Here is a 12,289-nt window from a genome sequence, read left to right as displayed (position 1 = left end):
TTAGTTGTTTTGGCATGAAATGTGAGATCTTTCTCTCAGACCACAGTTACAGTTACACCATCAAGTAACAAATAGAGAGAGAAACGTCATTGCACACACACACACACACACACACACAAAAACACACGTACGAGACAAGCACATAGACAAAATGTCCTGCTGAGCTGAGCGTCTTTGTGCATTGTTACTCTTCTCTTGGTGTAAACAACAGACCTGTGAGTATGCAGGAAAGCAAACTATATGTTTATCAAAAAGTATATATTTAAGTGAAAGTGTGCATTTGTTGGTGTTCTGTGTGGGTTGTTTGCCTAGAGGTACTTATATGATGTAGTCTTATTAAATCAGGGTTAGAAAAGGAGGAAGAGACAGGAGTGATAGAGAAGCACAAAAGAACCAAAAGCGATTAAACCCTACTCAAACCGGCTTAGCAGGAAAAGCTTCATAGAAAGGCAAAATCTCGCTTCTCTTTTGCTTTCTTTTCTAGTCTCTCTCTCCTAGACTCTTTACCCCTCTCTCAAACAGATTATTTCTTTTCTTTTCCTTTGTCTGTCTTCTTTGCAGCACGTTAGGCCGCTTAACTTTACAATACTCATGTAAGGTCAAAACCCACCCTCCTTCCATCTCTACAATTCGGGATGAAAAGATCCTTGCTGCGTAAGGTATTACTATACCTCAGATGTCAACCACCTCGAAAGTCTTTCTTTCATCCGTCCATTACGACCTCATCCTTTCTTTTCATTCTTTTATTTCTCCAAAGGAATTTTAGGGCACTCTCTGGATTTGCCAGGTTGTTAATTGAACTGCAGGTTTTTGTTTAAATCAATAGGGGATTAAACTTGAATGAGTTTATGAAGGGATTAGATGAGAACAAAAGTGTATGGGTGTGTGTAGAGAGAGGAGCAGAAGGTTGAGGTTATATCATAGTTTAGGTTGTTTGATTTCTCACAAACATACAGTTAAATCAACTTAGTTTAATCACTTTTGTAATATTTTTGTAATATTTGACTTATCAAATTTCCACTGGAGGCCTTTGGTGGGAATTAATTGCTGTTTTCATATCCAACTCACTTACAAAGCCATTTAGATGGTCTGACTAAGGGCCCACTATTTTATCAAGGGATAGTGTTTGGAACAGGAGCAAGTAAATTCCCTCTTACCACACAAAGGGTCCAGTCCTCCAACTCCCCAAACCACTGTAATGGACTGGATTAGACCACCTGCTTTGGTATTAGGAGAGAGGAATCTGTCCCTGTCCCCCCCACCCCAACATCCTCATCTCCACCTGGACTTGGCATTGCCCATGAATGCCAGTCATTAAGACAGCTTTACAAAGACGAGGCCTACCTCTTTCCCAACGGACTGGCTCCACTTCCACACATAGAGCAACCATTGTTTTAAATGCAATTGCTCCCTCCCCCCTGGAGACTAAGTTTCTGTTCACTTGGCCACTGTAGCAAGCACACTGCCAGAGAGGAAATATGATAAATGTGTCCAACTCCATCTGTCAGAGAGCAGAGGGACATTCTCTTTTTCCCAGGTGCCAACAGATGGAAAGGAGTAAGCCCTGGTCAGGTTACGGCATGCATGCGTTCATGCATCTGTGTGTGTTTGTCATCCATGAATAACACACTTTCTTATTTTTTCCAGGTGCACAAGAAAGGAGAAATGTGAACGCTCATCAGAGCCAAGGCGCTTTGCATCGGACATCAAGCAGTGTGTGCGTCTCAGTGTCCACCCAAACAACATCTCAGTGTCCCAGTTTAGTGTAACGGTGAGTGGATAGAAACCTACTATTATAAACTAAAAAAGAAACAATGCCCTGTTTCCAAAGGCTAGTGTAGTCCATATCATAAAGTTCACCTTATTTAGTTACATATTCTCCATCTAACCAGTATTACTGATAAGCTTTTTTTCTCAGATGTCCAGGAATGAATACTAGTCACTATTATCTTATTGTTTATTACTGTGCTTTTTGTGCCATTTGGAGGATAAAATGTGGTCAGCTTTTAATTACAAGTGATTCAGTATATGTTGTCTCTCAATAAGGAAGAAACACTTTAAAGAGTGGTAGTTTTAGTGGTGAGCATTTGTTTTGCAGTGGGGATTGCTGAATGTGTTGCATGTGAGAAAATCTCGCCTGGCAGATTGACAATATTACACACTCAAGTATAATTTGTAATGCAGTGTAATTATGCTCTAGATACTGATTAGACGCCTGTGTTACCGTTATAATCCCGCTTTACATCATTTTACTGCCTGCCAACAGGAATCCTTCAAATCCTAACCTCACAACTTACAGCCCCGTCCAGTGAAACACTCTCCTAACAAATGTCAACAATCATTAACAGCACACAGCTTAGCTCAGCTGTGTTTATTGTAATTGTTGGCAGAGCTATCCCCCCTGGACATTTTATTCGAAAACAGCTGCCAGATTTAAAGGGTCTGAATTGGTTTTTGATTGTTTAAGTGTATTGATTAGTGTGCAAGGAACTGAGATTCAAAAATATGCCTCTGCAGGCATGGGAGAAATACAAATGCTTGTTGGTAGTTTTTATAACTCTACCTTCAGTGGTGTGCACAAATTGTGTGTTTGGACTCATATTTATTAGGAGAAAGAAATGATATAGTACAGGTATAGTTTCATTTGTACTATGAGATGGTATGTGGCATATGTTGCTCTATACAGACTATAGTCCGTATGCTTAGTTAGCTAATTATGTTTGTGCTGCATGTGAGTAAAATAAATCAAGTGGAGAACTGTGACTGTTTCCTCCCATTATCCCCTGCATTGCACCAGATTTCATCCCCACCAAAGGCTTTCACTGATTTGGCAATTTTTCACCAGGACAGGAACATGCTGCTTCCATTTTTTAAGTGGCTGTGTAGATACTGTATGTGGCTGTGTGTTTTTATTGCAAGGCCAGGGGAAGATTGGCATTGCCTTGATGCATCATGCTATTCTGTAGATTCAAAGGCTTGCTGTATTTCTTAATCAAAACTCAATACTTTGGACGAAAACCTATTTTAAAGTTTGTAACACTGAATGTTGTAAAAATCACATTGACCTTAACCAACTAAAGCAATGTCATATTTTGGTTCCAATTTCCTGTTTAACAGTGGGTTGGAAATGGTTTTGATTGTCACAGACCAAGCGCATAAATATCCAGTATAATTTTCTAAGGTCAAACCTGAATGACTATCCACACAAGAGGTTGGTCTTTCTGAGGTACCTCTCACTCTAATGATATTCATGGTGTGCCTGTGTGTGATGTTGGTCAAGCCTGAGCCTTTAGAGAGTGTTTAACCTTTTCCCAGCAATCAGGCTTTACCCAAAGGCTATGCCACACATCTCCCATCCAACTGATTGCAGGCCAGAGGCTTCTGCTAGACAGACAGAGGCTCCTCCTTGACCTTTGTGTCATTAAATATTTGTTTGGAAAGATAAGCCAAGGCATTTTCAAAAGACACAGAGATAATTCACTGCTGAAATCAGACCTATTCTAAGAAACAGGGCATTATTTTCTTTTAATTCCAGGTGTTTGTGAAATTACATGCATATGCTGGTGTTTTCTTAATTTAATTGTGCTTTTCTCAGCTCTAAAACCCTTTTAGAATTGCATTGGCATTTATTGTTTCTGCTTAAATGCCAAAAATCATTTCACTCACAGTGGCAGCATGAACAGTCCATCATCTCCTATCCTCAGATTTAGACATGGTGTTTTTAAAATACGAAAGGCCATTTTGTTTATGCGTATGGCAGATGCTTTTGTTAACACGAGTAGGTTATTTTCATATTTATGCAGCCCTGCTGGGGCTAAGCCTGGCTGTGACTACATGTAATAGAGGAAATTTAAGGTCTGGCTCCATTCCCTTACTAAAAGGAAAAAGAAATTCAAGTGAGACAAGAAGCTAAGAGGTAGAGTGAGGAAAAAATGAGAAGGAGGACGTGTAAGAGATAGGAGCTTGGTCAAGCACTGTCCGTCCTATGTGGGAAGCTGTGTATCTGTTCACAGCCAAGCCACCGTCCTTTCATTAAAGAGCAATATAAAAACAGTGCAGGTCAGCCCTTCTCTATCGCCGAGGCAGCTTTCAGCATCACATCACAAGTGTAATATGGACTGCGCTTCAAATCAATGCCTAGACCAAGGCCCACTGCAGACATGCTTTTCCATCAATATGCATATTTTTATGTTGTTTTTTTCACTTGCCTCCTGAACCTCCCTTTTTCTTCTTATCCAAGGACAGGACTTTTTTTCTTATTTTTCTCTTCTGCTCCACCTGAAGCAGGTTTTTGCTGAGGTGCAGAGAAAGCTTACGTAGCATTTTCAAATTAGGTGGGGAATTTGCATTCTTTATTTTCAAAAGTCCTTCTTTCCTTTCCTGTACCGCAGCCAATATCCCTGCTCTTTTCTCCTCTGTTCACTTTTTATATTTTTGTTTGTTCACCCAGGTCTTTCTGATTGTTCCAGCCTCCTCTTGTCTATAGTTTTTCTTTCCTACATTTCGTGTCATGCATCCATATTCAATTTGCTTGTTTCAACATTTTGAAACTCCTTATCTTGGCATTCTGCTTTTGTCATTTCTTTCACTTTCTCCAACAATACTTTTCTTGCTGAGCCAGATACTCAGGACATTAAGGAGTCTAGAGCCAGCAGACCAGGACTCTGTATAGCTCATTGATGCCACTGGGCATTATGGAAGGTGGCCTAAAAGATAATAGTGCCAGTGGCCATCAGACATGGGCTATTAAGATGACACTGATTTTAGTTTTAATGCTATGTCTTTCTTTATCAGAGTGTGTTGATGTTCTGTGATTATATGAATAGGATATCCATGTGACGCCTCATTTCAGAGTTCCCTAGTGTCTTCTCTGGCCACTGACCACCCAGCAGATGGATCTTTGTTCTGCATAGAACTTGCAGCTGTGGCTCTTCTCAGCAGATTGTGTTAGTCATATCTGAAGAGCATATTGGCTCCAAAACTGATCTGAAGTGCTCACAGATGTGGGAGTCTAAGAACTGTAGTCAGAGATGGGACACAGCTCCAACATGTGTATCTCTGAACATGGGTGTAATTATGTATGTACTGTGTCATGCGTCATCAGTTGTGTTTTAAAATGTTACTTATTGTTACTTATTTTTAGTTATTTTTACTGTGTGGCATGAATGTGAAGCCATTGAACCATGTTTTACCTTTATGTGGTCAGGATGGTTTCACTGCGAGGCCACCTCTCTTGTACAGGCTCTTCATGATCACATTCACAGTTCCGCACACTCATCTGCAGAAGCTGCCCAGCACAACCATATCTGAGTAGCTTTGCTGGAGCAGATGGGATTAAGGTCCTTGCTCAAGGGCACCACAGCAGCGATGATGGGGGAGAGCAAGCACTGCCTTTTCAGATTTAATCCTGCTGGCCCAGGGATTGAACTGGCAAACAGCGGAAAGCTTGCTTCTCTTCCATTGCTGAATGATCCCTATCTTTGTTATCTGTTATCTGGTGCTAGTTCATATCTGCAGCTACTCTAAAGTGAATATTTAATGTAGTATAGCACAGAATACTGGCAGCTCATACGCACATGTCTTTTCCTTTGTACAGTTGGTTTTAGAAGCTCATAATGTCCCAGAACTTTCTGCGGGTGTCAACTGCACTTTTGAGGACCTGGCTGAGATGAACGGCTTGGTAGAAGGAAACCGGATCAAGTGTTCATCACCTGCTGAGAAGGAGATGCCACGTATTATTGTTGACAAAGGTAAGGGTGAATCCGTTTTCCTTTCCAGAAAGAAGCAAAATCATATGAGGAAATGTAGTTTTTAAAATGTGCTATTCCAACCAGTGAGCATTTGACATTTGCATTCAGCTCCTCTGATCACCTGTAAAAATGATGTTATTTGTAATATGAAATATTCAAAAAAGTTTAGAATTGTCATAATCACCAAGTTATGAACAGAGCACCTATTGAATAGAAACATACGTGTGTGTTAGAGAAACACACATTCATCTAGATGGTTTCCCTTTTGCGATGCTCATCCTAGGCTAGTAAGTTTTGTTGACATCAGTAACTCAGCAGGCCTTGGAGCACTGCCTTAGGACATGTTTAGTAATTGAATGAACATTAGTTATTAGGCTGCTGTGGGATTTATTTACCACTCTCCCCCAATGTGTATAAGTTCCAGAGGGAGGGATGGGACCCCAGTTAACCCCAGTGCAAATATCAAGCCAAGCATTCTTACTACAGTATGTCAGCTAATTTAAGGCCTGGAAATTACACAGTCCCCACAGACAGTGTCACTGTTTTTGCTGCTTTCAAGAGACAAACAACCACAACATTTCTGACAATAGTCAATCCAGAAGAAAAAAAGGGAAAATATTTTTTTCTCTCTCTAATTCCCCTGCTCTCCACCTCCTCTCTCCGTGGTCGGCTAAGCCTGGTCTAATTGAACCAAGTTCCCATCTGGGAAGGCCTGTCCCCAGGCAGGCAATTCTTCATAAGCAACCCTGAATGTGTCCTCATGTTGAGATAATGAAGATGCCATCCTTCTGTACTTCTGCAAAATGAATAATGAATGAAAAGAGAAAATAGAAAAGAAATACTGTAGATGGTGAGCCATCAGTAATGTTCAAAATTTACATACAAAGGAATGCACCCTGATGGTTTTTAGACCCCCGTCACTGCTGATGTAAGAGCTCTGGAGAAAATGGTATTCACACTTTCTTGCTTGTTGTTTTCAAAAATGTTATCTATACATAACTTATACATAAGCTATTGGATCCAAGAGCTGGTGATTCTATATTCAGTCAATCAGAAATGTGTACTCTGTATCTTCTCTTGAGACACATAAATAACACATAAATCATTTATTACTAACCTTTGCTTTATCTTTCTCATAAATCCACACACACAATTATATTCTACGGAAAACATTTGACATTTTTGCCTCTATCTGATCCCATCATTGTCGCTAGTACTCATTAGTCTAAGTTTGGTTGAAAGAGAGAAAAGAAAGGAGAGAGACTGATGGAGTGAAGAGATGGAGGTAGCATTCACAGGCTTCAAGGTAACGTTTATGTGGCCTAATTAGGACAGATCTGTTGTCAGAGGTGCTTTTCTGTGATTGATGAATGATTCCTTCTTTAGAGAGATGGAGACAGGCACGGGGGAGAAGGAGGAATCACAGTGTGGAAGGAAGCAGAGAGACCTGAGTGTAGAGATAGGATGGGAATGAGAGAGAGAGGTAGAGAGAGAGCATTTGGATGTGCTGCTGAATTAAACATGAACTCCTTCATTAGGACCAGACAAAAGGACACACCAAATACAGATGAGGCGCAGGCTTACACCGTGCACACACACGCACATGAGTTTTGTTTCATGTTCTCCCCTCTTTACCTTGTCAAAGACTTTTCCCAGGGAATATTTTCAATCCCAAGGGAAATGTATGTGCACTAACTTATATTGTTTCTTGTGAGGGTGGATGGGATAGGGAGACTTAATCCAACAAAACCCTTCTACTCTCCTTTTCTCTTAAGGTACTGCCTTTAGTGCTGCAACAGGCTGGGCACCTGTGGCTTAAAGCATTGCAGTGATCTTTTCCTTCATAGAAAAACCTAATGTGACTAGACACTGAAAAGAGATAGGTGAACAAGTGAATAAAATGATTTTCATATAGGCAGGGGTGCTTAAAATTGTCTCCTGCTCAGACTTCAAAAATAGCTGTGAGATGCTACAGTGTGCCTTCCTATTATATAGTGTTTTACTTCTTCTATTTGTTTTAAAAGTAAAGTGGAACTGTCAGTAGTGCTCTGAATTCATGAACTTCTTGCTTTTTATTAGTTATTTTTCCTAATCTTACCTATCTGAATATAAGACCTTCTGTTTACCTCTGTGTATGAAGCCATTTAATTTGACTGTGATTTATGTTCTCTAGGTGACCACCAGATTGTGCAGCTCTATCTCAAATCCAAAGAGACAGGCCTGGCATTCGCAAATACCAGCTTTGTTTTCTACAACTGTAGCGTGCACAAGTCGTAAGTTTCTATCTGCTGACACTATAGCCTTTAGTTTTGCTTTCACTTATGTAATTTACATTTTTCCATGCTGATTTCTGAATTACAGATAAGTAAAAATTTCGCTGGATGGGTCAAAGCATTAAACATTTGTAGTCAGTTCATGCAGCTCTCCTTTGACATTTAAAATTGGACCTCTCTAGCAGATTCCTTGTCATAATTCTAATCCTTTAATGGTGAAGACAAAACTGACATAGATTCTTTAAGTGTTGGAAATGATATTGTATACATAAGTAAGTAGGCATATTGAGCTTTTGTTCTCCAGTGTATTTGGTGCAGTTCATTGTAAATTCACAACACTGTCTTTCCCTCTTATCTGCTCTTCATTCAGGTGCCTGTCATGTGTGAGCAGTCCCTACCAGTGCCACTGGTGTAAATACAGACATGACTGTACCCATGACCCTCGCACATGTTCCTTCCAGGAGGGACGAGTCAAGAAACCTGAGGTGAGCACCAAGCCAAAGCTTGATTTACTATTTATTGCTACTCTATATTCAAAGCATTAATTCAATCAAGTCATCAACCCATTTGTGTCTCCAGGAAAGGGAAAACACTCAGTTGAGGTTTTAGCTGTTGGAGGCCTGTAATTTCAGGCAGCACTTTTGCCTGAAGTTTGAAAGAACATTCAAACTGTGGCTCCTGCTGGCCTTTTCGTAGTGGGAATAGAACATGGTGAAATAAATTGAAGGGAAATGTTTGGCTATGTGGGACTAATAGCTATCATTCTAGGTTTCACATGCAAAAAGAGTTATGTTAAAAGGATTGAGACACCTTTCAGCTGTAGTGCTTCCATCTGGCATGAGTTTCTTGGCATGTCTCGCTCTTGACTGCACATCAAAGGGCAGTGGAAGCTAATAAAACGGAGCCATTTCCTCTTGCCCATCCCTATTCCCTGCGACAGCTTAGTCTGTGAATTATCAATAGTACTGGCAGCCAGTTCTATTCCCGTCGAAGCAGAGCCCACTGTAATTAGGCTGGTCTGCTGCAGAGGACAAGCCACTCACTGGTTGGTGTGCATTCACTGAATGCCCCCAACCCGCCCACTCCCCGTGTTATGAGAGAGGTCTCACTCTGATTTAGGGTCACTGCCACAGTGGCAACTTCAGGGCTATGCAAAGAAGTAAAGGAGGGTTTGTGTATGTGTGTAACCTCTGGGGTGGGCCTTTGGGTACAGTATGTCTGTGTATCAGCATGGTTCTGTGTTTGCGTGTATGTATGTGTGTGTGCGTATGTGTGTGTGTTTTGACAGTTTTTTACAGTCTGTACCTTGCCAATTCACTGTAGTTTTCAGGGGGAGGGTTTTACAGGGAGTTAGTGGCCTGTTAATCCTAGCCTGAGGTGAGCTATGATGAAGATCACTAGTGCTCATGTCTGGGTTGGCAGACGCTGCGCGACGGGCAGGGACAAGCTTAGCCAGATTGCCTCCTTTGATGAGCAGTCTGCTCTCAATTGTATTATTCCACCAATGTTTCCCCCGAGCCATTCAACCTGTGCAGACGATATTATTTTCTTTTTCCGTTGTTTCCATTATCCTTTTGAACCTTCTGCTTAGTCAGACCCAAGCCTGAGTCTTTGCAGGTTTACTTTTCCAATTAATTCAGGCGCTGGTGATCAATATTGACTGAGGATAATAATGCATGAATCCTCTCCTATTGTGTTGCTGACGAAAAGAAAACCATAAATAAAGTGAGGGGGATTTGGCATTAGCACATTAATGACATCCCATTTTGAGATGTTGTTTCAGAAAAAGCAGGTGTTTTGCAGGCTTAATGACTTTTAATTTGCTTTTAATTAACCCTTCAAATCCAAGGTCATTTGCTGCCAGATTTTTGGTTGCTGTGTTGAATTAATGATTTAGACACACATGCAATCAATTTTAAGAACATCCAAACACACACAACCATCCATAGAATCACTCTAAATTTCCATGAAAGGCCCTGAGTCACCTTTGCTCTCTGAAATAGTATGGCCTCTTTCTGCTACAGATGAATTTTGTGCACTATTACAATTAATGGATTTCAGGCAGTGATCTGAATAATCCCTTAACTCTATGCTAATGATTGAGGCCAGGCAAATCTCCCTACTGGTTGAGCTTGTTGTTAGTATGCAGGGCAAGATGGCATTAAAGCCTGGCCTGGGTGTACAGTGGATGCCTTTTTATTCATGCCAGCAATGATATGGGCAGGCGGATCAGACGTTTGCCTGTTGGCACATTAACCAAGGCCACGTCCCTGTTTGCGCTCTACACATCTCAAGGCCTTAGCCATTCTGATAAGCCTCACTGTCAAATACCATGCATGCGTCTTCATTTGGGTAATCTGAATAAATAGCCAAAGGTGATTCCTGACCACTATCATTGCATTTATTATATGAATAGACTGCATGTGTTTGTTTTCAGGCGTATTTAGCACTTTTTTAGACAATAGCCCCCATCCTTATAGTACACACTATGTAAAACAGGTAATAACACTTTCTTTGCTATTTTTCTGATGAAAACCACTGGTGGATACTTTCTCATCTATTTCATCTATCTACAGAACTGCATGGTCATATCCAGAGTTGCTGTCAAGCTTTTCGCTAACTGGAAGAGTGATACAAACACGCAAAAATGTTAATGTTACTGAATACAGTTAACTACTCCCTAGCACATATGTTACATTCGTACATTAGTTACTTCCTGTCTCTGGTGCGGTCATCAATGCTGGGAGTTTATTTTCTTCAAGATAATTTTATTAAGAATGTTAAAGGGCAGCAGTAACAGCTGTTAGTTGCACATTTTAGACGGATGGTTTAGAGAAAGGATTTGGTTCGATTCATAGAGAAATCAATGAAACGAATGAAACAAAGTGGGAGGAAAAATTGAATGAAGAATGTGAAGATATTCAGAGAAAGATTGAAGAGCTGCATAATGGTATCAAACAGCTCTAGTGCATTCATGGGTTTTACCTTTAGCTTTAGACATCATTCCCATTTTTAATTATCCTCACTACATGCGTTTCATAGATCTGAAAACAGCGGTCAGCAGCAGTCAGATTGTACCAAAACATCACAGTTTAGAGACGAGGTACTGTGTTTTTATTGTGTTATGAGGGCTTATTACCAACATACACTAACATTGGTTTTGCTTTGAAATAACGTGGTTTAAATAATCAAGCTAAAGAGTTTTACAATGCCACTGATCCTCTAAATACTTGTCTGTTGCCCTATTAGAATTAATTGTGGCAATGTTGCTGCATTCACAGATCTGAGCAATTAGTATAGCAAGATAAGTTTTAGCATAACTAAGAAAACCCTAAGTTATGATCAATTATATAAAGTTCCTTTAAGAGAAAGGGCAAATAGACTGGGAACAAGACCAAAATGGCAGGAAAAAAAAGCAAACCAGTGAAGTCATATTTTGAATAATAAAAAAAAATTAAGGTTAGGAATGAACAACAGGATAGAAATAAAGGGAAGGAACAGCAGGAAAGGAAAGAGGATGAACAGAAAGCAGGAGAGTGTCTTTGCCAGAGGCTTTACAAGATGATAAAAGAGAGGCCAGTTAAGAGGGAACCACAAGATGTGTGTGTGTGTGTATGAAAACTTAAGATCCTCTTCATCTTCACACCTTACATTGCTATAATTATGGGGCCATATCTCTCTTTTGCTCTCACCCTTCCTGTTCCATGCTTCAAACTATGCCAAGGGCTTTTACATTCACAGTTCCCACTCTGCTTCCTACTCTCTGTCACTCTCCCTATTGCCACCCTTCACACCTCCCACCATCCTCTAATTATCAGATCTAAGATGGTCCCTGAGAAGAAAAGAAGTCAGGAAGGAGAAGGAGGGAGAAAATCAGAGAGAGGGGGTTGTTAAGAGAAATGAAAAGGGTCAGTGAGCTAGATAGGACAACAACATGGGCTTGATTTCGAGAGAGATAAATGAAGGATGGACAAAGCAGGAGCATGACAGACAATCAAAGATGAGGTCAGAGAAAACAATGAGTCACTGATGGAGCAATGAAGAATGAAAGATAATTATACAAAGAAAAAAGAGAGGTGCCAACTTGGTTTTCAGAAGTCAGAGCTTATTATGTGGTTATGATGAGTCATGCTGTTGACAGGTACTTTTCTCTTTCTTGAGCTTTAGTGCAAGTCCTTGATGACATGACTGCAGGACTGTCACTGAAATTCACATCTCTGCTCACAGACACACAAAAATACAGACGTGTATAAGTCAGCGCCCTTC

The 12,289-nt window shown here is 40.4% G+C and overlaps 1 protein-coding gene across 1 annotated transcript in view; it reads left to right on the top strand.

Annotated features, from left to right (window-relative positions):
* The window catches only part of plxna4 (plexin A4), a 205,264-nt gene that overhangs the window by 141,462 nt on the left and 51,513 nt on the right, over positions 1-12,289 (top strand). The window contains exons 6-9 of the mRNA XM_026326876.2: positions 1,648-1,771; positions 5,597-5,750; positions 7,924-8,023; positions 8,394-8,508. Coding sequence (XP_026182661.1) covers positions 1,648-1,771; positions 5,597-5,750; positions 7,924-8,023; positions 8,394-8,508 — 493 coding nt within the window. The remainder of the gene's footprint in view (positions 1-1,647; positions 1,772-5,596; positions 5,751-7,923; positions 8,024-8,393; positions 8,509-12,289) is intronic.

The sequence above is a fragment of the Mastacembelus armatus genome, chromosome 23 (assembly GCF_900324485.2).
Source record: "Mastacembelus armatus chromosome 23, fMasArm1.2, whole genome shotgun sequence".
Taxonomy (NCBI): domain Eukaryota; kingdom Metazoa; phylum Chordata; class Actinopteri; order Synbranchiformes; family Mastacembelidae; genus Mastacembelus; species Mastacembelus armatus.
Note: the sequence above shows the minus strand (reverse complement) of the source record. Positions and strands in the feature narration are given on the sequence as shown.